This window comes from Pelophylax lessonae, assembly GCF_965119305.1.
Source record: "Pelophylax lessonae genome assembly, chromosome: 4".
Lineage (NCBI taxonomy): Eukaryota > Metazoa > Chordata > Amphibia > Anura > Ranidae > Pelophylax > Pelophylax lessonae.
In genome coordinates this window covers 668,468,772-668,494,435 of record NC_138771.1, presented here as the reverse complement: position 1 = coordinate 668,494,435, position 25,664 = coordinate 668,468,772, and the positions used below count along the sequence as shown (strand labels likewise).

The 25,664-nt window shown below is 46.5% G+C and overlaps 1 protein-coding gene across 1 annotated transcript in view; it reads right to left on the bottom strand.

Annotated features, from left to right (window-relative positions):
• The window catches only part of LOC309554242 (phospholipid scramblase 1-like), a 46,937-nt gene extending 24,883 nt beyond the window's left edge, over positions 1–22,054 (bottom strand). Inside the window, exons 1-4 of the mRNA XM_082255880.1 lie at positions 21,981–22,054; positions 20,900–21,060; positions 14,505–14,532; positions 1,533–1,714 (exon numbers count right to left, since the gene is read on the bottom strand). Coding sequence (XP_082112006.1) covers positions 1,533–1,714; positions 14,505–14,532; positions 20,900–21,046 — 357 coding nt within the window. The 5' untranslated portion in view covers positions 21,047–21,060; positions 21,981–22,054. The remainder of the gene's footprint in view (positions 1–1,532; positions 1,715–14,504; positions 14,533–20,899; positions 21,061–21,980) is intronic.
• Between the last annotated feature and the right edge of the window lie 3,610 nt (positions 22,055–25,664).

Sequence of the window (25,664 nt, the reverse complement as noted above, 5' to 3'; positions counted from 1 at the left end):
CGGTCAGCTTAGCTGAATCACACGATCTTTCCCTGCCTCTCTGACAGGAGAGCCGTCTTACATTGTTTACATTCCAGGCGGCTCTTCTGTCCGTTTTGCCGAAGATCACGGGAGGCCGGCGGCGATCGAGCCCCCTCCTCTGTCTAACCACAGCGGAAGTGCGGCTCCGGTGGTGCACGCGCGCTGCGGAAACCGCGTGCACATAATCGCGTAGATCTATATGATCAGATGCAGTAAATCTGCGCGGGGCGGCCCGGCAAGTGGTTAATTAAGTATAAAAACATACTAACATATATATAGTTACATAGTAGGTGAGGTTGAATAAAGACAATAGTCCATCCAGTTCAACCTGTGTAGGTGTGTGTGGCTGTAATCATCTCGCATACCCCTGAATGTTCTGATCCTTGAGATGTAAGTCTAAGAGTCTTTTGAAAGCCACCATACTTCCCGCAGAAACCACCTCTTGTGGTAGAGAATTCCACAATCTTGTAGCCCTAACAGTAAAGAACCCCCCACGTTGCCTGAGGTTAAAACGCTTCTCCTCTAATCGCATTGTATGCCCCCGAGTCCTCATGCAATCCCTTCGAATGAACAGCTTTTTTTCTAAGCTGGGATCCCCATTAAGATACATACAAATTCAATAAAATAGATCCATGATACAATATTTTTCATCCGTTTCAGCAAAAACATTTTACAAAAGTGATATACATTTATCCTGGTCTTTTGTAGCCCAACGCGTTTCATGGAATACTCGACCAGTCTAGTATTGTATCACCTGATGACACCCGGCATCACTTAACCCAGATGAGTGAGGACTAATGGCACTTTTCCACTGCAAGTACCGGGTAGTACCGGCTCGGCTCTACTTGGCCCTGCTTGGCCCGGTTTGCTTTTCCACTGCGGTACCGCATGGTATAGTTTCGGAACGGTTCGGTACGGTACGGTATAGGTTTGCTTTTCCACTAAAGTAGTACTAAAGTTAAGTGGGTGGGATAACAACGGGGTGGGTGTGATTCTCTGACCAATCAGTGGCTAATAGTGACTGCATGCAAAGGATTGTGGGATATGGTACCAGTTTGGTACCTGTTGGAACCACAATCGAGTAGGTACTGTTTTTTCAGAGCCGTACCGTACCGTTCAGTTCCATGCAGTGGAAAAGCAAACCTATACCGTACCGTACCGAACCGTTCCGACCCTATACCATGCGGTACCGCAGTGGAAAAGCACAAAAGCATGCCGAGCCGGTACGGTTCTATGCAGTGGAAAAGCGCCAATACAGTGAGGGTCCACAGTATATTGATGCAGAGAGAAGCACCAATGTTATCATATCAGTGCCAATCTCTGTCAGTGAGGACCTCCCAGAAAAAGAGCAAAGAGGACCCTGCATGTCATGTGACTGGCCTGTAGACTTCTATTAATGATTAGTATATTAGTATATCAAATAAAAAAAACACACGGGGGGGGGCACAAGGTGAGGGGGAAGGGGGTAAGTTTGTATGAGGGAATCCAGAGTTGGACTTTAAGACTCTTACCTCCCTTGGACACCCGCAGCTGTTGCTCTCCAGAACACCCATGACTTCACCACCTTGGCTATCTCTGACCTTCAGATCAAAGTTGGGTCCGCAACACTCAACCTGCTGATTGGCCTGATACATTCGCTGGCCTCTGTGATTGAGAACGTCAAAGTTCCTCGCCCATCTTTGTGACACCGAGACTGCAAGAAAGAGAAATGAGAAAATTGGTGGCTGTAGAAACTAGGGCTGTGCATCTTCACCTACCTCACGATTCGATTCGATTACGATTATGAGGGTCACGATTCGATACGATTCGATTCCGCGATGCATCACGATTACTGCTCAATGCCCATGCCCAGCCCACTGCCCAATGGTTTTCAAAACTTTATCAAAAAAAACAAACAATCAAGCTGTCACAAATTAAAGAATCATTTTTATTTTCATTTGCTTTTTTTTTTTTTTTGAAAATAAATTTTTATTGAGGAAACAGTATACATGAATAATAACAAAATGCAGAGGATATTAAACTGTGCACATGTATGGCCAACATAGTATAAGTCAAAAGAGAAAAGGATCATATGGATGACTCAATAATATAGACATGCACAAACCATTATAAAAGTATAAACTGGAAACATATAAAGTGATTTCTTCTAAGATTTGGGTCATAGAAGGGATAGGAATACATTATATGGTAGACGGACCATCACCCCGATTGGGCACAAACTGTGACGGTGCCGCTCCCATCTGACAAAAACCTCCTAACATAGGTGTCGCCACCACCCATGTATGACTCCCTCCTCTGAGTCCCATAGGATGTAAATTATGAGCATCCTTAATGATGGAGTAACCAATCAAAGAAACAAATGTGGGATGTGGGAACAGTGGAGAATAATAATGGGAGGGAGGAAGGGAAAGAAGGGGGGGGGCTGCCACCAGAGCACTACACCATGCAAAAAGAGACATTGCATGAACATCAAGAAACAAAAATAATTTTATTGTTTACATCATGTCAGGGGAATGAGCAATCCATGATTGCCACTGTTTTTGGAATGTGGCCACTCTCCTATTTTTGAAAGCGAGCATTCTTTCCATTTCAAACTGAATGGCAACTCTGTGTTTGATAGCTGACAGGAGCGGGGGGTCCTTAGTCCTCCACTTGGCTGCTATCGCGATTCTCGTGGCAAACATAATATGAGCCATCACCCTCCGAGGACCAGGGAGAAAGGAGTCCAGACCTATTCCCAGCAACGCTAAGGCCGGGGACATTGCACAGGGCAGTCCTAGCAGGTGAGAAGCCCAATCAAAAACTTCCATCCAGAGTGGTTGGACCACCGGGCAGCCCCAGAAAACATGCAAGATGTTTCCTGGGTGTTGGCATTCTCTCCAACAAAGGGGAGAACATTTCTTGTCCATAGCGTGAAGCCTGGCAGGTGTCATATAATATCTGTGTAAGAGTTTCAGGGAGTTATCCCAGTGGTCCACACACGCCGAAGAGGAGCGACTGATCTGTAATGCTTTCAACCACTGAACCTCAGAGAAGGACTGGCCTAGCTCATCCTCCCACTTGAGGATAGTGGGGGACTTGCGAAGTGGAGGGTGATATTTGCAAAACTTATAACACAAGGAGATACCTTTAATATTAGAGGGAGACTTTGCGAGCATAAATTCCCAAAGCTTCACCGGTATTGGGGGAATCTTCGATTTGTGAACTTTATTGTAAGCCTTAATTTGGAGTTTAGTCAGCGCGTCCATGGAGGAGCAGATTTGGGGCGAGTGAGCGGAGAAATGGAAGCCTCGATTTCTCCAGTGCAAGGTCGATACCTCCGGTAGTAGTAAATCATACATTGCTAGTGGAGAATCAAGGGTTACGCATTCCTCATCTCTAAAGTCCTGCGCAAGGAGATGAGACCACGTTTGTAGGGTAGCTTGAATGGTGGGGTAAGGAGGAATTTTTAGTTTATGAAGTAAGGTGGCTGCAAATATTAAGGCATGTAGATTTTGACCCGGAGAAATTCGTCTCTCTATCTGATTCCACAGATTGTCTTCCTGGTGCACAAACCAATAGCGGGCCTGTGTCAGGACTGCAGCACGGTAGTAAGCCTGCGCATCAGGAAGACCTACTCCCCCCAAATGATGGGGTTTATATAGAGTGGATAGTGCTATTCTAGGCGGTCTCCCATCCCAGATAAATTTTCTCAATTGAGAAGCCAGTTTGTTGAAGAACAATTGGGGGATAGGGATGGGGAGCGTCCTAAAAAAGTACAGTATCTTCGGAAGTACTTGCATTTTATACGCTGCAATTCTGCCTAGCCAGGAAAGGTGGACCTTCCTGATCTGGGAGAATTCCTCTTCAACACGATCCAATAGCGGCAACATATTACATTCATATAGCTTCGCAACCGGTGAGGTAAGTTGGATGCCCAGGTAAGTTATCGAGGGTGCCTCCCAGTTACATGGAAACAACCTGGCAAGGGTGGAGAGGTCAGCAGACGGGATAGAGATAGGAAGGGCGCAGCATTTAGCAGTGTTAACCTTATAATACGATATTTGACCGAACAATTGGATAATAGATTGAAGTTTACGCAACGACTCAGTCGGCTCAGTCAGGGTCAGAATTATATCGTCTGCAAAGAGTCCCAATTTGTGTTCAGTCTGGCCAATCGTTATACCTTTAATACAAACATCGGATCTAATAGCCTCTGCAAGAGGTTCTATCGCCAAGGAAAAGATGATTGGGGAGAGGGGACACCCCTGACGCGTGCCATTGGTCAGGTCGAAGGTATCTGATAGGATGCCATCTGTGAGTACTCTCGCCGAGGGCTTAGTGTAGAGGGCCATAACAGCTGAGTGTATAAATCCATGAAGCCCAAACTTAGTGAGAGTCCTGGACAAGTAGCCCCAATGGACCCTATCAAAGGCCTTTTCTGCATCTAATGCCAAAAAGACCGTTGGAGTGGAACGTTCCCCAGTATACGATAAAAGGTCGATCATTCGACAGGTGCCGTCTGTCGCCTGCCTGCCCTTCACGAATCCCACTTGGTCTAATCCCAGCAGATAGGGTGTGCATAAAAGGAGTCTATTAGCTATTACTTTTGCATAAATTTTCAGGTCTACATTCAAAAGTGATATGGGCCTAAAGTTAAGGGGGGTATCCGTCGTTTTTCCTGGTTTAGGTATAGTCACAATTGTAGCCTGGAGCATTTCATTCGGGAAATTGCCAGTCACCGGGGCCGAATTGAAAAGGGGGACTAGATGGGGAACAATTACTGGGGCCATTAATTTGTAATATTCTGCTGAAAATCCATCCGGGCCTGGAGATTTGTGTAGTGGAAGGGAGTTAATTACTTTATGAATTTCGTCCTCGGTGATGGGTCTATTCAAGATTTCCAGTGAGGCGTCATCTATTGAGGGCAGAGAGAGTGAGGACAGAAATTTGTCAATGTCTTGGACAGAAGGAGCGTACGTGTCTGGGTCGTCCTTAAGGTTATACAAGGAACTATAATAATCTCTAAATACGTTGGCTACATCCTTAGGGTTTTTGAACACTTTGCCCGTATTATGATGTTTTATCAGGGGGATATTAGATTTAAGGCGCTTCTTCCTGAGCTGAGATGCCAGAAGTTTACTTGCTCTGTTGCTTTGGGAGTACCAAGTCAATTTCAACCTCTTAAAGAAAATGTCATGATCACGTAACAGGGTAGTCCGCAGGTCGTTCCTTAAGTTTGTGAGGTCGGTCACAATGTCGGGGGAAGTAGCTCCCCCAGCCTTGTGAATTCTCTCCAATTCTGCAATTTTAGATTGCAAATCTGTAATATGTGCTGTTCTTTTCTTCCTATCTCTAGCCGTCTGCTGAATTAAGAGACCCCTAGCCACCGCCTTGTGGGCACACCAGACCACCTCAGGGGCTGTTGTACCGTTAGCGTTAATCATAAAGTATTCATCAATCTTAGTCTTAACTTCTGCACTGTACTCCGGGTGAGCTAGCACAAAGGTATCATTGCGCCAAATGGGAGCATGGCGTCTGTTAGAACCATCCATTATATCCATAGTGATAGGGGCATGGTCCGACCATGTGATAGAATGGATGTCTGCTCTGACAACCTGCTGTAAAAGGTACTTGTCCGTCAAAAATAGATCTATTCTAGAATAGCTACCATGAACAGCTGAGAAAAATGAGTAGTCTCTCTCAGTGGTTCGCAGACACCTCCATGGATCGTACAATTCCTCCTCTACACAAAGAGGGCCTAACATTGGTCTGCGTCTACGCCCCACTGAGGAGCAATCCAAATCTGCATTCATAATAACATTAAAATCCCCGCAAAACAACAGACGCCCTTTAGCTTGTTTTTTTGCCCACAAGAAAGTTTTACGTAGGAATTTCAGTGGATGCCGATTGGGTGCATAAATGTTCACAATAGTGTACAACGTGTCGTTAAGTTCAACCATCAGCAGGAGAGCCCTGCCGTGGGGAGCTTCCGCTCTATGTAACAATTTAAATGACAATGTGTCCTTAAAAGCCACAAGGACTCCATTCTTCTTGCCAGAGTCATTAGTCGTGAAGACGTGAGGGAATTTAGGGTGAGAGCATAAAGGGGCTTTAGTACCTGCAAAATGCGTTTCCTGTACGCAGAGAACGTCACAGTGTTGCTGTAATGCCGTTTTCCAGAGGCTTCTTCTCTTGTAAGGGCTGTTGAGACCCCTGACATTGAGGGACATCACTCTAACGACCATTGCTGCGAGAGACAAAGCGAGTATAGCTCCTGGTGGCAGAAGGGAAAAGAAGGGTAGGGAAGAAAAAGGAACATTGGGCGCCAATGCAGCCCATCCAAGGCCAGGTAGACATGGAGAGTGTCAGGAATTCACACGGGAAACACAGAACCTGGAGTAGTACAAAATAATCAAAAAAAAAGAAAGAAGTAGTTAGGCAAAACAAAAGAGTTCCAACAAGGGTGCGGGCAATCCCGCACACAGACATAGGGGGAAACCAAGTCATATGAACCGCACAACGGGTGCGCTGTTATCCGATCGGCTGGTGGATTTGAAAAGGTTGATGATGCCTGGATGGCATGTAGTAGGTTCAAGTAGTTGCTGTCTGGGAGGTGGATGCGTGACGTGGGTGTCCCTGGGGTGGGACTGCATTCCTGTCTTCATCCTGAGGAAGATATCCCCACTTCCGGAGAAGTTCCAGACCCTTGGGTAGTGATGAGATAGTGTGGGACATGTTGTTAACTGTAACTGTGATTTTAGCAGGAAAACCCCACTTGTACAGGATTTTGTGATTCCTAAGTATCTTGGTTATAGGAACCAAATTGTGTCTGGCTGAGAGGGTAGCCTGAGATAGGTCAGTGAACAGAGAGATACCTGCGTACGGGTCTGGGAGAGCAGGATGTTGCCTGGAGAAGCGCATTAATTGGTCCTTTACATGAAAAAAATGGATGCGGGCAATCACATCCCTAGGGACCGCATCAGGGATGTGAGACGGCTTCGGTAATCTGTGGGCCCTATCAATGAGAAGGTCCGCAGGGCTAAGCGTGGGTAGAGCAGTTTGCATAAGTTGTTGCAGGAAGGGGGTGAGCTCCGCTGGCTTCACTGATTCTGGGATCCCCCGGAATTTAATGTTATTTCTGCGTGCTCTATCCTCCAGATCAGCTACCTTCAGTTTAAGATTTTTGAGCTCGTCTTCCAGTTCAAAGTGGGCATCCACTAAGTCATTATGTGCTCCAGTGAATTCACACAGCTTATTCTCTGTATAGTTCACCCTGTCTCCCAAAAAAGCTATTTCCCTCTTAGTAGCCCTCATGAAAGCTGCCATGTCCTGCTGTAGAGCCCCCCTCAGTGTCCTCATCATGTCCTTCATTGCCGTATCTGTAATAGCCTGTCCAGTGGTGGGATAAGCATCAAGTTGCTGGCCATATGAAACGGTCTGTTCCATATCCTCCCCCTCCTCCATATCAGGGCCATCCTGCTCCCTGTCCACACTATCTCCCGTCAGCCGTCTCCGCTGCTTGAGAGGGCTTGTAAAGGGAGAGAAAGGCTGTGTAGTAGGGTCTGTTGAGGACTCACCAGTGTCCAGGGTTGCCGTAGTGGAGTGGCTTGATCCTCCCCTGCTCGCGGCGGGAGTGCCGGACCTCGCGCCGGCGCCATTTTGGTTGAGGCGGCCCGATGCAGGGCTGAAGAATTCAGTCAGTTTCTTGGGCTTGTCACGCTGTTTGCGCTTCCCGGTGGAGGCCATACCGATTCCAGGCACCTTTAACGAGATAACCGACCGGATGAAAAAGCTGAGTGATCGCTTAGGAAGGCTTAATCAGTCCCGTTGTAGCAGAGCGGCGTGATCAGGCGTCCATCCGCTCCGGCTGCCGGCTCCGCCCCTATTTTCATTTGCTTTTAAAGGACACTTTCCTGGACCCTGGCATGGCCGGCAAGCCCTGCATAGTGCACTGCAAACATATAGGAGGTCTCCTCCATATACCGCCATGTGTGTGGAGACACAGCTAACAGGTCCCAATTATTCTCTATCAGGGAATGGGATGGGACGAATAGGGTTTCCATCTGTCCGGTTTTGACGGATTGGATCGGATCTGAAAGAGGGGGGGATGTTAAGATGCAGATTTAAATACACTAACAAACTGAAGCCAAAACTCTACCTAACACTTTATAAGCAGTTACAGCAATAGTTTTGTTACTTTTGCGATTAAAAGTTTTACATCAATAAATTAAAGCTGACCATTGTAAGCACACCTGTCAGTGGTAAACAGTCTGCCCAAACCCCTAACTGCTACATCTGCAGGGCAGCTTGTTCAGTTGGGGGGGGGGGGAAAAAACACTTACTGGCAGGATCACCAGGTGAAAACTGAAAGCCGTAAAAATCAAAGAATAATAATGCAGCCACTTCATCTAAGAAATTGGTAAGATGCAATTTAACCGCTTGCCGACCGCCGCAAGTAGATTTACTGCGGCGGTCAGCCCCTGCCAGGCAGAGTGACGTTAATTAACGTCACTAGCCTGGGAGGGTCTGGGGAGCGAGCGCGCGCCCGCGCGGTCACGGACCCCCCCGCGCGTGTGACCAGCGGACCCGATGTCCGCCGGCCACTCGGCGATCGTCGGGGGAGAGGGAGAATGTCAGGCAGCTTGTGTAAACAAGCCACCTGTCATTATCCTCGCTGTAAAGACACTGATCACACGGATCTAGTATGTAGATCCGTTGATCAGTGTCCTTACAGCTAGAGCCACAGCCAATCACAGTAGAAACCACGCCCCTAGGGACACACACAGCCCCTCCCTCCCAAATAAAGTTAACCCCTTCACTGCCAGTGTATTTTTACAGTAACAGTGCATATGTATAGCACTGATTACTGTAGAAATGTCACTGGTAACCCCAAAAGTGTCAAAAATGTCAGTCAAGGGTCCGATCTGTCCGCCGCAATGTCGCAGTACCGCAAAAAAAATCGCAGATCGCCGCCATTACGCGTTAAAAAAAAAAAAAACAACAAAAATGACAAAAATCTTTCCCTTTGTTAGTAAACGCGATAACTTTTGCGCAAACCGCTTTTTGCGATTTTTTTTACCAAACATAGGTAGGATAAAACAAATTGCCCAAAAATTTTAAAAAATTTTGATTTTTACATTTTTTTTGGGGAATTTCATATAAAAAAATGTGAAAAATATTGCTATTTTTGCAAAATTGTCGCTCTTTTTTTGTTTATAGCGCGTGATCAAAAAATCGCACAGGTGATCAAATACCACCAAAAGAAAGCTCTGTTTGTGGGAAAAAAAGGGACGTCAAATTCGTTTAGGTACAGCGTCGCACGACCGCGCAATTGTCCGTTAAAGTCACACAGTGCCGAATCGCAAAATACCCCCTGGTCTTTTAGCAGGAAAATCCTCCGGGGCTTAAGTGGTTAATAAAAGTTTGCTTTTGGATTTATAATATTAAATACCACTTTAATATTTGCACAATAGTTCAATGTTAAATCAAGCCTGTACCTTGTCTATGCTTGGCATATTGTAGGTTTGCTTTCTAAAAGGCAGTCTATATTTTACTTTGCCCACGCTCCCCTGCTTTTTGACTTCCTGAAAGTGCAAACTTACATTGGGCTGCCGTGTGACAGCAATTGGGCCTATCGGCTGGCAGACCAGGAACCAGCCAGGGAAGAAGGAGCAGTGTTCCATGTGCCCCCAGTAAGTAGAAGGCATTTTGCAGGGCTCTGGTGACAGTTTAGACTAGCAGGTGAGCAGCTTTCAGTGTACAGTAGTTTGCTGTAAGGGTAGGAGTGATTTTCACGGACATTTCTATTTGTTTTATCAATATGGGTGTAGCAGCAATAAATACACAGAACAAAAAATTGGAATACAGTACAGTGACATTGTGCTGCGACCATGCCGGATAGTCCGGCTCCCCCTGTCCGCCCCCTCACCTGGCTCTGCCGCTTCTCCTCCGACTCGGACGAGGCCTCCTCATCCTCCACCGTCCCATCTCCGGCCGGGAAGGCCGCGGCCGCGGCCGCCCCGAACCCTCCTGGGGCCAGAGCGCTGATAGCTCTGCTCTCCTTCTCTCCCGCGAGGAGCTCCGTGTTCCACAAGCCGGCCGCCGCCGCCGCCACTCTCATCAAGCCCCACCCCCGGAACTGACGTCATTAGAAATCGATTTTGCAGCCACCCCGAATCGATGCAGAATCGTGAAGGGTCGCATCGCGATGCATCGATTCGGCGATTATGTTTCCCAGGCCTAGTAGAAACTACTTGTGTCAAAAAGCAGTCCGCCTGACACAGTGTTATTAAACATTGTTCAGAGCAGAGATAGAGAGATACAAAGTAACATTGTTTATAAACATTGATCAGACGGGAGATGGAGAGATACAAAGTAACATTGTTTATAAACATTGATCAGACAGGAGATAGAGAGATACAAAGTAACATTGTTTATAAACATTGATCAGACGGGAGATAGAGATATACAAAGTAACATTGTTTATAAACATTGATCAGACGGGAGATAGAGAGATACAAAGTAACATTGTTTATAAACATTGATCAGACAGGAGATAGAGAGATACAAAGTAACATTGTTTATAAACATTGATCAGACAGGAGATAGAGAGATACAAAGTAACATTGTTTATAAACATTGATCAGACGGGAGATAGAGAGATACAAAGTAACATTGTTTATAAACATTGATCAGACGGGAGATAGAGAGATACAAAGTAACATTGTTTATAAACATTGATCAGACAGGAGATAGAGAGATACAAAGTAACATTGTTTATAAACATTGATCAGACGGGAGATAGAGAGATACAAAGTAACATTGTTTATAAACATTGATCAGACGGGAGATAGAGGCATATCATTATTACTTTTTTACCTACTACACTGAACAAAATTATAAACCCAACACTTTTGTTTTTGCCCCCATTTTTCATGAGCTGAACTCAAAGATCTAAGACTTTTTCTACGTACACAAAAGCTGATTTCTTATATTGTTCACAAATCTGTCTAAATCTGTGTTAGTGATCACTTGAAAAATGGGGGCAAAAACAAAAGTGTTGTGTTTAGAATTTTGTTCAGTGTATGTTTCAGTAAAAAAAAAGTAAAGTAACCTGAGAAGTAAAAACATGCATTCCTAATCAGCTACAACTAATTCCTTCTTCTCCTTTTTTGCCCTTAACTATAATTTCCCTGCTTTTTTTCTTTTTTTTTTTTTCTTTAATTTATTTTTTTTCTAACCATTTATAAATATATATATTTTTTTTTTTCATTTCAATATTTTTATTGTGATTATTAACCATTTAAACTTTTTATTTTCATTTTTAATTCTTTTGTCCGATGATGTTTTTTTTACACCTTCATTTGCTTTATTCCAGAATTATAATTTGTGTGTCAATATAAACAGTACAAATGATAGAATAGAATGTATCATTTTAATTTATAATAACAATATGAGGGGGGGGGGTGTTTTATGAGTTTTGTTACTTTTTGTTCATGGATTGAATAAAAAAAAAAAAAAATGATATTATTACAATTATATATTAATATAGAATTTTTTTTTGTAAGACAAAATCACAAAGTGAAAATAAATAAATAAATAAAACAACTGACAGTATATAGGTTATACTTTGTTATCTTTGATAATGACAATGTTATTGCTGAATCAATATGGCCATTGCAGAAATGTAAACATTTAAAGTGTATGTAAAGCTCAAAGTTCTGTTTTACTTATCTCTACCCCACAGAACATTCCAGAACAAAAAGCCGCATCTCTGAATAGAGTGCTAATGAGCCTAAAGGTCCCTTGTTCTAGTCCCTAGGGTGGATTGTTTTACCAATACAGAGTGCTATAGGATACGGGAGGACTAACTTTTATATTAAAATAATGGCTTTATTGTCATCCTATTTATTATGATAAGTATACTATATTACCAAAAGTATTGGGACACCTGCCTTTACACACACATGAACTTTAATGGCATCCCAGTCTTAGTCTGTAGGGTTCAATATTGAGTTGGCCAGTGGCGGCCGGTGTATTGAGGGCGCAGGGGCGCCACCCCCCCATCCATGTGTCCGGCCCCCTAATCTGCATGCAGGGGCGCCAGACGCATGGAGCTTAATGTTTTTTTTTTTTTAAATCACCTGAATAGAGCCAGAGGCTCTAATAGGGCGATGCAAAGGGTGGAGCCGGGGCGCAGAGCAGTGCGCCCCGAGCCCACCCATTGTGTGACAATAGCGAATGAAAATTCGCTATTGTCACACCGATCCTCCTCCTGGCCAATCAGGAAGCGCGTCCGATACGTGCATACCAGCATACACGCCCGAAGGGGGCATGTATGCTGGTCACTGCATTTAAAGGGGCATGTACGCTGGTCACTGCATTTAAAGGGGCATGTACGCTGGTCACTGCATTGAAAGGGGCATGTACGCTGGTCACTGCATTGAAAAGGGGCATGTACACTGGTCACTACATTGAAAGGGGGCAGGTACGCTGGTCACTACATTGAAAGGGGGCATGTATGCTGGTCACTGCATTGAAAGGGGGCATATACACTGGTCACTGCATTGAAAGGGGGCATATACACTGGTCACTGCATTGAAAGGGGCATGTACGCTGGTCACTGCATTGAAAGGGGGCATGTACGCTGGTCACTGCATTGAAAGGGGCATGTACGCTGGTCACTGCATTGAAAGGGGCATGTACGCTGGTCACTGCATTGAAAAGGGGCATGTATGCTGGTCACTGCATTGAAAGGGGGCATGTACACTGGTCACTGCATTGAAAGGGGGCATGTACGCTGGTCACTGCATTGAAAGGGGGCCTGTACGCTGGTCACTGCATTGAAGGGGGCACGCTGGTCACTGTTTTGAAGGGGGCACACTGGTCACTGTGCATTGAAAGGGGGCACGCTGGTCACTCTGGATTGAAAGGGGGGTCACTGTGCATTGAAAGGGGGCACGCTGGTCTCGCTGCATTGAAGGGGGCACGCTGGTCTCTCTGCATTGAAAGGGGGCACACTATACCTTAATTACTGAAGGCCCCTTTCACACTTTTTCGACCTCAAAGTCACGCAATTTTTTACAGGGTTTTTTTGCCGCAAAGCAATGCCTATTACATTTTTCTGTTTGTGCCCCCCCCCCCCCCCCCAAAAAAAAATTTTGAGCACCAGCCGCACCAGCCGCCACTGGAGTTGGCCCACCCTTTGCAGCTATAACAGCTTCAACTCTTCTGGGAAGGCCGTCCACAAGGTTTAGGTGTGTGTCAATGGGGATGTTTGACCATTCTTCCAGAAGTGTATATATATATGAGGTCAGGCATGAGAAGGTCTTACTCCCAGATTCCTCTCGAATTCATCCCAAAGGTGTTCTTTTGCGTTGACGTCAGGTCAGTCAAGTTCCTCCACCGCAAACTCGCCCATGTCTTTATGGACTTTGCTTTGTGCACTGGTCCAAATCATTTGGTGGAGGGGGCATTATGGTGTGGGGTTGTTTTTCAGAGGTTGGGCTTGGCCCCTTAGTTCCAGTGAAGGGAACTCTTAAGGCGTCAGCTTACCAAGACATTTTGGACAATTTCATGCTCCCAACTTAGTGGGAACAGTTTGGGGATGGCCCCTTCCTGTTCCCACATGACTGCGCACCAGTGCACAAAGCAAGGTGCATAAAGACATGGGTGAGCGAGTTTTGGGTGGAGGAACTTAACTGGCCGGCACAGAGCCCTGACCTCATCCCCATAGAACACCTTTGGGATGAATTAGAGTGGAGACTGCGAGCCAGGCCTTCTCGTTCAACATCAGAGCCTGACCTCACAAATGCCCTTCTGGAAGAATGGTCAAACATTCCCATAGACACATTCCTAAACCTTGTGGACAGCCTTCCCAGAAGAGTTGAAGCTGTTATAGCTGCAAAGGGTGGGCCAACTCAATATTGAACCCTACGGACTAAGACTGGGATGCCATTGAAGGTTATGTGTGCGTAAAAGCGTCCCAATACTTTTGGTACTATAGTGTATTTTGTGAGTTCAGTAATCTGATAAAGACTGTCAGCGGGGATTATATTTACTTATACAGGCCAGGCATGGAGGTCTCAGCAAGGGATAGTCACTAATACAACAGTTGGAGTCAGAAAACTCGTCCCGAAAGTAGCTATGTGGGCTGCTATAGATACACCACTGGTAAACAGGTTATATGGGTGGGACCGGTTATATGGGTGGGGCCGGTTATATGGGTGGGGCCGGTTATATGGGTGGGGCCTCTTTACCAAGCCACCAGGACAGGTGAGGCCTTTCCTATAAAACCCTATAGGACGCAAGGCTTGTGTGCTCAGAGAGGGGCCGTATTTATGGATCCCCCAACACCTAAAGCACCAGCTCCATTGCAGTGGAGGTCCAGCAGACCCTCACTGTGGATATCTGCCATTTGTAAATGAGTCTTATCCAGGTCACATCTCATACCCGGTAGGGAGGTTCACTCTTCCATAACTGGTGATTGGTGGGATACTTACATCTCTCATGTATGGAGAGCTGGTTTATCTGAAAGAATAAGAGAAGAGTTACCGGAATGTTCTTCTCATGAAGGTTCGGTCATACAAGGAAGGAGCAGTGAATGACGGAAACGTACAGAAGACATCGAATGGAAGAATAACACCCAGGGAATAAAACTGATACAGAGAGGAATAAACCCAGATCCAAGGCTTGTCCTCAGTCAAATTTTTTGATTCCTCAAACCCCCCCAAAAAGCTTGAATTTCCTCGCTAACCATCACTAACTGTCTCTAGTCATCTTCAGTCCCCGCGACCCCCAGCAAAAAATGTCAGTGATATCCCAGCCTGACATTTTGAACATCCCAGTTCAAATTCCCCCTCAATGGTCCACCAATTGATAAATATTGAGTTTCTCTGTTAGTGATGAGCTAAGGTTCAGGCTGGTAACAAACCGCCAAGAATTGCCCACCCCACAGTCGCATAGTTACATAGTTACATACTAGGTGAGGTTGAATAAAGACAATAGTCCATCCAGTTCAACCTGTGTAGGTGTGTGTGGCCGTAATCATCTCTCATACCACTGAATGTTCTGATTCTTGAGATGTAAGTCTAAGAGTCTTTTGAAAGCCACCATATTTCCCGCAGAAACCACCTCTTGTGGTAGAGAATTCCACAATCTTGTAGCCCTAACAGTAAAGAACCCCCCTCGTTGCCTGAGGTTAAAACGCTTCTCCTCTAATCGCATTGTATGCCCTCGAGTCCTCATGCAATCTTTCCGACTGAATAGCTTTTTTTCTATGCTGAGATCACCATTGAGATATTTATAAATTGCTATCATGTCCCCTCTCAGGCGTCTCTTCTCCAGGGAGAATAAATCAAGCGATTGCAGACGCTCTTCATAATTAATGTAACAAAGGGGGCGGGGATGCTAGTGACGTCACCTACTTAATATGGTCTCAACACTGGTTGGAGGGGCCAGCAGGGAGCTATATTCCTCTCAAGAGTCTTTAGCCCTGATACAAGCAGTGGGTGGGCTAATGGAACTATCTAAATGCCTTAATGGGCAGCTGTCCATATGGAATTTACATACAGACTTCCCTAGATAACGGTGCTGAGCCTCCATGACTGAAAGAACTGAAATCCAATGAATGAAAGGGGAGGGCCGGGGGCAGTCAGGCTGGGGAGGGAAGATCTAGATGGTGCTGGATGTCCTCCAGATAGGAAAATGAGTGCTCTATCTGACTTCCTGCATCTTCTAATGCATATTGTAAGAAGTGTGTAGATGACTCTTTTACAAAACTCTGTAGTTTGGATTAAGTTTGGTAGTGGGTAATTTTCACTGCACCTTCCCTCTGATGTACTATGAAAGAACACATCTCTTGGATCCATTTAGATGTGCATCCCTGCTGGCCATTGGGAGATGAAGACTTTAGCTGTGCAATCTGTTGATCAGTAGAGATGGCCTTGCGGTTCGCCCGGCGGTCGGTTTGCGGCGAACTTTGCTCGATATTGCGAACACATGGCGTTGTTCGTGGCGGCCATATTAGTTAACATTGGGGAGAACTTTGACCCATGACACAGCCGTCAGGTGGAACAGGACAGCCAATTGAGACATTTCAGCACATGGACATGCCCCCTACCTTATAAATAGACCTGAGCTGGCGGCCATTTTACATTCTGCCTTTTGTCAGTGTAGGGAGAGGTTCGCTCTGTTATAGGTCCACAAAAGTCCTTTTTGGTATAGGTGTAGTATATCTATATTGTCTCTTTTGTCAGTGTAGGGAGAGGTTTGCTGTGGGGAGCAAGGACAGACTGTCAGTGACACCGATTGCTCTGTTATAGGACCACAAAGGTCCTTTCAAGGACTGGTATTTGGTATAGGTGTACTATTCTTTGGTGTGCTGTGCACTATATAGGGGTGTAATATACTTATAATATACTTTCTAATATAGAAAGCATATTATAGTGGATTTGTATTGTGCACTGTGCAGCATTGTGACTGGTGTGGTGAGCGTTTCTGCAGCAATACTACAAACCGTGACAAAAGCACTTTTAATGTATTATAACTGGTGTGACAGACCAGTGGCCCCCCAATACCACATATTGAAGTGGGGTGTTATCTAACAGTATAACAGTACACCTTCATAACAGTGTATTTGTGTCCTGCAAAAATTTTGCCTCTTTTGCTGCGTTAACTCTGCTACACACAGTGACAACAGTTACTGGCCAATTTTTTGTAGAACTGGTGTGATAGACCAGTGGCCCCCCAAAACCACAGATTGAAGTGGCGTGTTATATACCTTCTTCCACATATACTGCGCTTCTCTAGCGACTTGTCACAGGGTAATTTAAAAAATGACAGGCAGAGGAAGAGGCAGGCCCTTACGCAGGGGTGGTAGGGGTAGGGCAGGAGCAGTAGGCCTGAGCCAAAGTGTGAAGTTTCAGAAAGTGCGTTCGATTACGTCAAAGGACTCACCAGACTTGGTTGAGTGGCTCACTCAGCCTTCCTCTACTGCACCCACCTCATCCTCTCTATGTGCACCCTCTTCACTCTCTGCTGTGGAAACCCCCAAAGACACCACCACCAACACCACCACCACCATATACCCTCTGCTTGAGTCACTGGAATTATTTTTCGATCCATCACAAGACATTTGTGATGCGCAGCCATTCTTGGCATCGGATCAGGAAGAGGAGGTAGCAACAGCCGCCACCCAGCAGTCTGACGACAGTACCTAGATCAGCCAAAGGAGGTTGGTACCCGCTGTTGCTGCCTACTCCGAGATCTTGAATGTTAGTGGTGGGGAAGGTGACATCGATGATGACATGTCTATGGACGTCACGTGGGCGCCCACAAGAGAGGAAGAGGAGGGGAGTTCAGAGGGAGAGATGGACCAGCAGATAGGGAGGAGAAGCAGGCGGAACTTACATTGCACAGGAGGGACAAAGCAGACTGCTAATGTATCAGGAGCGAGCCATCAACCATGTACAGTCACATCCGGCGCTCCGGAGGCACATGGCTCCGCAGTGTGGGCTTTTCTTAATGTGTCCGCTGCTGACAATAGTGTTGCCATCTGCAGCCTTTGCAGTCAACGTATAAGTCGCGGTAAGCCAAACACTCACCTAGGGATGACCGCCTTAAGAAGGTACCTGGACTCCCATCACCGAGCCCAGTGGGATCAACACCGTCAGAACCCACAAAGCCACACTCCAGGCTCTCACCATCCAGCCTCTTCTCCTCTCTCCTCACAATTGTCCTCCACTCCACCTTCCATCATGCCGTCCTCACTTTGTTCTGGAAAAAGGCAGGCTTCCATGGCCCAAACGTTGGAGCGTAAAAAAATTATGACGCCAGATAACCCACTTGCCCAACGGTTGTCTGCTGGCTTGTCGGAACTGATAGCCCGCCAACTACTGCCATATTAACTGGTGGACTCGGAGGTCTTTCGGAAATTTGTGGCTATTGGAACACCACAATGGAAGGTCCCAGGAAGGAAATATTTCTTGCAGAAGGGCATTCCAGAGCTATATGGCCATGTTCAGTGGCAAGTGAATATATCTCTGGCACACAGTATCGAAGCCAAGATACATATGACCACAGACACATGGTCCAGCAAACACGAGCAGGGAAGGTATATAACTTTTACTGCCCACTGGGTGAACTTTCTGAGGGCTGTCAGGCATGTAACCCTTGGCACCCGTGTAGATTTGGTTTTACCGCCACGGATTGAATGCAGGCCTGCCTCTTCTCCTCCTCCCTCTCCTCCTCAGCTGACTCCTCCTTTTCCGCTGCTACCGTCTCTTCTGCTGCGCCGCCCAAGATCCCCAGAACCTATTCCACATGCCAGGTGAGACGTTGCCATGCTGTGCTGCGTCTGTTGTGCCTGGAAGCCAAGAGCCACACTGGTCCTGCACTCCTTTCAGCTTTGCGTTTGCTGGCAGATCAGTGGCTGACACCGCTCAATTTGACAGTTGGTAAGTGGTGTGCGACAACGGTGCCAATCTGCTGAGTGCGCTGAAACAGGGCAAAATTACACACGTGCCATGCATGGCACATGTCCTGAACTTGGTCATGCAGCGATTCGTTGCCAAATACCCTGGGGTCCAGGACGTCTTGCGGCAGGTCAGGAAAATCTCGGGCCATTTCAGAAGATCTTACACAGCCATGGCTCGCCTTGCTGACATTCAGCGGCGACACAACCTGCCCCTCAGGTGTCTTATTTATGACTGCCTGACGCGATGGAACTCAACGTTGCATATGCTCGATGGGCTGCTCCAGCAGAAACGTGCAGTTAACGACTACCTGTACGAACTCTGAGGCAGGACAGGTTCTGGGGAGCTTGGGTTTATTCATTGCGCCAGTGGCTGCTCATGCACGACGCATGCAGACTTCTGCGCCCATTTGATGAGATCACCAAACTTGTCAGTCATGGCCAGGGCGCCATCAGTGACATCGTACCTTACGCCTTCTTTCTGGAGCGTGCATTGCGTCGTGTCATTGATCAAGCCGTTGAGGAACAGGAAGATGAGGAAGTCGCAATCTTGGATGAATTCCCAGGGAGTGCTACTCCATCTCAGACAAATCAACAACAGGAGTCTGAAGAGGAGGAGGAGGAGGATGGTGCTGGGGCGGATGAGGAGGAGCAAGAAGAGCATGCTTTAAACCTTTCTGGGATCCCTGGTGTTGTCCGTGGATGGGGGAGGAGAACGAGGACGACATTATCCTGGATGATGAGCAGGAGCCAGGCAACTACACCGCTTCCAGTTTATTGCAAATGGGGGCCTTCATGCTCCAGTGTTTTAAGGGGGACCCCCATATAAAAAGCATAAAGGCCAAGGACCAGTACTGGGTGGCAACATACTAAGACCCCCGGTACAAACATAAAATGGCGGAAATGTTACCACCATCACAGAGGGCGGTCAGAATGCAGCACTTCCAGGCCTTGCTTCGAGAAATGCTGCATTCTGCTTTTGCGTGCGCTGGCAGAGGAATTTCCACTCACAGAGAGACAGTTGCGGGTAGCAATCCAACAGCGCCTGCAAGAAGAGGGTGTTTTGAAAATGTCTTGGTCACTTCAGATACGAGATCCTTCTTTCAGCTGACCCATCAACAGCTGTACTCCGGATCCAGCAAGAGGGAACGCCTAGACCGACAGGTGTCCGACTACATCGGGTTAACGGCCGATGTGGACTCTCTGAGGAGTGATGAACCCCTGGACTACTGGGTGGGCAGGCTTGACCTCTGGCCAGAGCTTGCAGAATTTGCAATGAACGTTCAGCACAGCAGGGGGGATCCGGACCGATAAGCGCACTCGCCTAGCTCACAACAGTGTTGACTACCTCACATTTATAAAAATGGATGAGGCATGGATCTCTGAGGAATTCAACACATGTGACCAGTAGACCATATTTGATTAAAATTCCTCATGACAGGCCACAAATATCCGCCAGACCGCCATCCACCCACAACAATTAATGGTCCCTGTTTTCAGTAAATACAGTGGCATAGAAGACATTTTATGTCCATTGAATGCCTAATTTTTGTGGCCTTTCATGGCCGACAATTATTTATCCTGTCAATGCCTAATGTACCTCCAGCCACAGAATACAACGTTCTTATCTGTCAGGTGAACGCATGTGGGCTAATTTTTGGGGCCTGGAATGGCTGACACTTCTTTATCCTGTGAATGCATAATTTTTCAGACTGGAATTGAAAATCAATGGGTCTGTAAAGGTTCCGCCAAATTGTGAAATGGATGCAGACCCATTTTACAGAGGTGTGAATGGACCCTATATGTATTAGACATGTATTTACTGACTGCTGTCAGTTCTGGCTGATTTAGAAAAAAAAAAAATGTTTTTTGCTGGGAAAAAAAAATAAATTATGGCAACTTTTCCAATAGCAATACTTCTGGTATGTCAGTGTCCATGTTGTGGGACTATGTGTGCACAGCTAGTAAGTATTTTGTGGCTGCAAATATGACCTGAAGGTTTTTAAAGTTCGCCTGCCATTAAAGTCAATGGGGCCCGCCGCGAACTTGCGGTTCGCGAACATTTGAGAAAGTTTGCGGATAACGTTTGCGAACCGCCCCGGCCGATGTTCGTCCATCACTTTTGACCAGTTGCTAGAGTAATCTTTAATCAAGCAGCTGATCTGCTGTTCAGCAGATTGCACAGCTGAAGTCTGCATCACCCAATGGCCAGTAGGATGCACACCTAAAGGGATGTGATGTGGATGTGGAAAGTTCTGATCATTAATGCGTGGGACCATAAGAAGCCTTTGTGTATCAGTACCTTGATGGAGAGATGAACTGAGTCATGGATAATGGTCGTATAGAGGAGCACAGGACACAGAATGAACATGTAGCATGGGACAGACAGAGATGGAATGGATGATAATGTATCATTGGTCTCACCTGGAGTAGATTTTGCAGTCCTGGTGGAACTCCATTACCAACTTCTCTTCCTGCAGTATATGATGGTGAAGAGTACGTCAGAGGAGAGACAACAGTGGTGGAGATGGAGTTGTAGCTGGGGGGGTCCTCAGGGTGCTCAGTATTCATTGTTGTAGGAACTTCTGGAAGAAATGTCGGATATATTCTGGTGGTTGTCAACCCCCAGACAGAGTGTAAAAACTGTAATGTTCCCCTCATAGTTCTCAAGGACTGAACAAAACTTTACAATTGGACCAACAAAGGCTGACCATAAGGATGGTAGGAATACCTTATAATGAGCACAGCAGGTGTACAGACCTGGAAACTCAGCACAGAAATGGGAGGAACCCCTCATAATTGGCACAGCAGGCGTACAGACTTGGGAACTCAGACAAGGGATGGTGGGAACACCTCATAATGGGCACAGCAGGCGTACAGACCCAGGAACTCAGCACAGGGATGGTGGGAACCCCTCATAATGGGCACAGCAGGTGTACAGACTTGGGAACTCAGCACAGGGATGGAGGGAACCCCTCATAATTGGCACAGCAGGTGTATGGACCAAGGAACTCAGCACAGTGATTGTGGGAACTCCTCATAACGGGCACAGCAGATTTATAGACCTGGAAACTCAGCACAGGGATGGTGGGAATCCCTCATAATGGGCACAGGAGGTGTACAGACCTGGGACCTCAGCAAAGGGATGGTGGAAAACCCCTCATAATTGGCACAGCAGGTGTATGGACTAAGGAACTCAGCACAGTGATTGTGGGAACTCCTTATAATGGGCACAGCAGATTTATAGACCTGGAAACTCAGCACAGGGATGGTGGGAACCCCTCATAATGGGCACAGCAAGTGTACAGACACAGGAACCCAGCACAGGGATCCTATCAGTAGAACCCTCGAGAGACAGAAGAGACTGTTAAGGGGTTTATCTCTCGATCCTCCATAGAACACTGAAATGTCATTTCTGGCTGGACTCATACATCAGATAGACATATTATTATTATTATATACAGATAGATGTAATATAAGGAGAATAGGAATGATGAGGACTTACCCAGCAGACGGTGTATGGAGCAGGCTGTGTGAGCTGACACTGGTCAGGGTGGAGAAGGTTGGAGATGACACAAGAGGGATGGAAATGACGGAGGGAGATGATACAAGGAGGATGTATCATTGCACAATGACCATCATAGAGAACTGGAGGGAGGAAATGTCACCATCGATGTGTGAGAAGAGGAGAAATTTATATCACGGAGCAGAAAGTGATACAGAATTGTATACATTATCCAACGTCCACAAAAAAAAAGTCCAAAACAAATGCAAACATTTTTATTGTGCAATACTTTCTTCCTCCTTTGAGAAAACACTGCAAGAGAAGGAGGGCAGGGAGAGCTGAGAATCATAGACTGTACAGGAAATCAAGAAGAAGCTGAAGTCCCAAAAAAGGAACTTCAGGAGCAGTGGCGGCTGGTGCTCAAAATTTTTTTTTGGGGGGGGGGGGGGGGGCGCAAAAAAAAAAAAATGTAATAGGTATTGCTTCGCGGCAAAAAATGCGGTAAAAAAATTGCGTGACTTTGAGGTCATGGTACAGGCATGGCACAGGTGATGGTACAGGCATGGCACAGGTGATGGTACAGGCATGGCACAGGTGATGGTACAGGCATGGCACAGGTGATGGTACAGGCATGGCACAGGTGATGGTATAGGCATGGCACAGGTGATGGTATAGGCATGGCACAGGTGATGGTATAGGCATGGCACAGGTGATGGTATAGGCACCGCCCCCATTGCGCCCCCATTGTGCCCCCATTGCGACGTCAGCGGGGTCAGCAATCGGATGTCCTGGATGATGATTGGTCCAGGCTGGAGACTGGACCAATCACAGCCAGGATATCACGAAAGTGGGGGTGTCCTAGCGCTATGACCTGCGCCCAGGTTACTTCCCAGAAGGCAGCCAATCGGCGCCTCTGCTGGGTCGTAAACCCCCCCCCCCCCCCATAGCCACCACATAGGCCGGCGAACGCAATTTTTTTTTATAAAACTTTATTGTTCTCTTAGCCATCTTTTTTTTTTTTGTTTTCCTTTTTTTTCGGGGGGCGGCGCCCTCGCGCCCCCTATGCACAGGCTGCCACTGTTCAGGAGTATTCTGATTTAACTCAGCAATTACAAGAACATTTGGTGAAGAAGGATTTAGAGGTGAGCCAAAAGAAAGCTTCTGAGGGATACAATCGATAAGATGTTAAAGATATGTAGAGGCAGTGCTGGGCAGGGCAGCCATCGGAAATTTTAGGACCCCTTACAAAGCTTTAGGCCTGGGCCCCCCCTGGACCTGACCATCAACATTCCCCAGGGCCCCCCACTGGCTGTCCCACCAAGTCCCATCCCATGTCCTCCTCCATCCCATGTCCTCTTCCATCCCATGCCCTCCTCCTTCTCCATCCCATCTCCCCAATCCCATGTCCTCCTCCTGCAGTCTCATCTCCTCCATCCCATGTCCTCCTCCATCCCATGTCCTCTTCCATCCCATGCCCTCCTCCTTCTCCATCCCATCTCCCCAATCCCATGTCCTCCTCCTGCAGTCTCATCTCCTCCATCCCATGTCCTCCTCCATCCTATATCTTTCTCCATCCCATGTCCTCCTATTTCTCCATCCCATCTCCCCAATCCCATGTCCTCTTCCTGCATTCTCATCACCTCCATCCATCTCCTCTCTCTTGCACTGTGCACACTTCCTGGTTGCCGAGGCCCAGGCCCCTCCTGACGCTCGGGCCCCGTACTGGTGTATCACCTGTACCCCCCGAATGGCGGCCTTGGTGCTGGAACAAGGTAATCTAGAGCCCAGGGCAAACATATCAAACTGTACCCCACTCAAGATGTATGAGTATTATGTGTCAGGAAAAATCCCCCCCCCCCCAAAAAAAAATGTAGTACTAATCTAAATTCACCCTCCTCCCAGTACAAATCTGCCCTATTTGCTGAAATCCTCTCTGCCAGCACAAATCTTTGCCCCCCCCCATCCCCCCTCTGAGTTTGAGTCTTCTCTCTCAAAAAATCCCCCTCCCCCCCAAAAAATATCACACCTCCTAGCACAAATCCTTTACCCTTCATATTTCCCCTCTGAGCACAAATCCTCTCTCCCCCACTCCAAATTTCCCACTCCAGACACAAATTTTCCCTTCAATCCTTCTCCTAGCACAAATTCTCCACCCCAAATTACCCCTTTTAGCACAAATCCCCCCAATCATTCCTACTAGCACAAATCCCCCCCCCCCCCAAAGAAACGATCACTCCTCCTAGCACAAATCCTTTACCCTTCATATTTCCTCTCTGAGCACAAATCCTCTCCCCCCACTTCACCTCACGATACAAATTCTCCCCCCAATCCCCCCCCCCTCCTAGCACCAATCCTCCCTGTCAAATTTCCCCTTGTGGCACAAATCTCCCCAATCATCCTTACTAGCACAAATCCCCCCTCCCAAAAAAAGGGACCCCCTTCTACCCTTCTAGCAGAAATTTCCTTCCACTCTACCATATCACCGCTATCATATGCAATCACAGCACAAAACCTCTTCCCCCATTTCCCAGGCCATTTTTTGCGATATGGCACTGCATTAATTTAACTGACAATTGCGCGGTCGTGCAACGCTGCACCCAAATAAAATGTATATCCTTTTTTTCCCCACAAATAGAGCTTTATTTTGGTGGTATTTGATCACTGTGGTTTTTATTTTTTGCGCTATAAACGAAAAAAATGCGACAATTTTGAAAAAAAAAAAGAACAATATTTTTTAAAACACATCCAATAAAAACATGTAAAAAAAAAAAAAATCTAAATTTCTTCATCATTTTAGGCCAATATGAATTCTGCTACATGTTTTTGGTAAAAAAAAAAAAAAATCCCAATAAGCGTATAATAATTGGTTTGCGCAAAAGTTATCGTGTCTACAAACTGTGGAATATTTTTATGGCATTTTTATTTATTTTTATTTTTTTTACCAGTGATGGCATCGATCAGCGATTTTTAGCGGGACTGCAACATTGCGGCGGACAGATCGGACCCTTAACTGACATTTCTGACACTTTTTTGAGGACCAGTGACACCAATACAGTAATCAGTGCTAAAAATATGCACTGTCACTGTACTAATGACACTGGCAGGGAAGGGGTTAACACCAGCGGCGATCAAAGGGTTAACTGTGTGCCTAGCTGGTGCTTGCTAACTGTGTGGGGGATGGTCTGACTGGGGGAAGACAGAGATGGTGTTCCTGCTTAGCAGAAACATAAGATCTTCATCTTCTCCCCTGTCAAAACAGCGATCTGCCCTGGTTACATAGGCAGACCGCCGTTCTGCCTCTCCCGGGAATGAGCACGGGTGGCCGGCAGACATTGGGTTTGGTGTACCCACTGATTGGCATCCCCTGTGTCCAGTCAGCATGCAATTGCGCCTCCTGCAGTGCACGCGCGCGCCACCCAGTGTTTAGTGCACGAAATGATGTACAGGTACGTCGTTTCGCACAATAGAGCCGACCTGCCGCAGGAAAAGTGCGGTAGGCGGTTGGCAAATGGGTAATGTTTGCAGCAGTGCCTCATGTGTGGTGCAAACACTGTTTACATATGCATGCATGACCTATGCATGTGTTTGCTTCTGTTATTATTATTTTATGCATTTATTATTACACTGTCCGTTTTTATTTATTTATTTATTTATTTTCCAAAAAGTTTTATTGTGTAGGAAAGT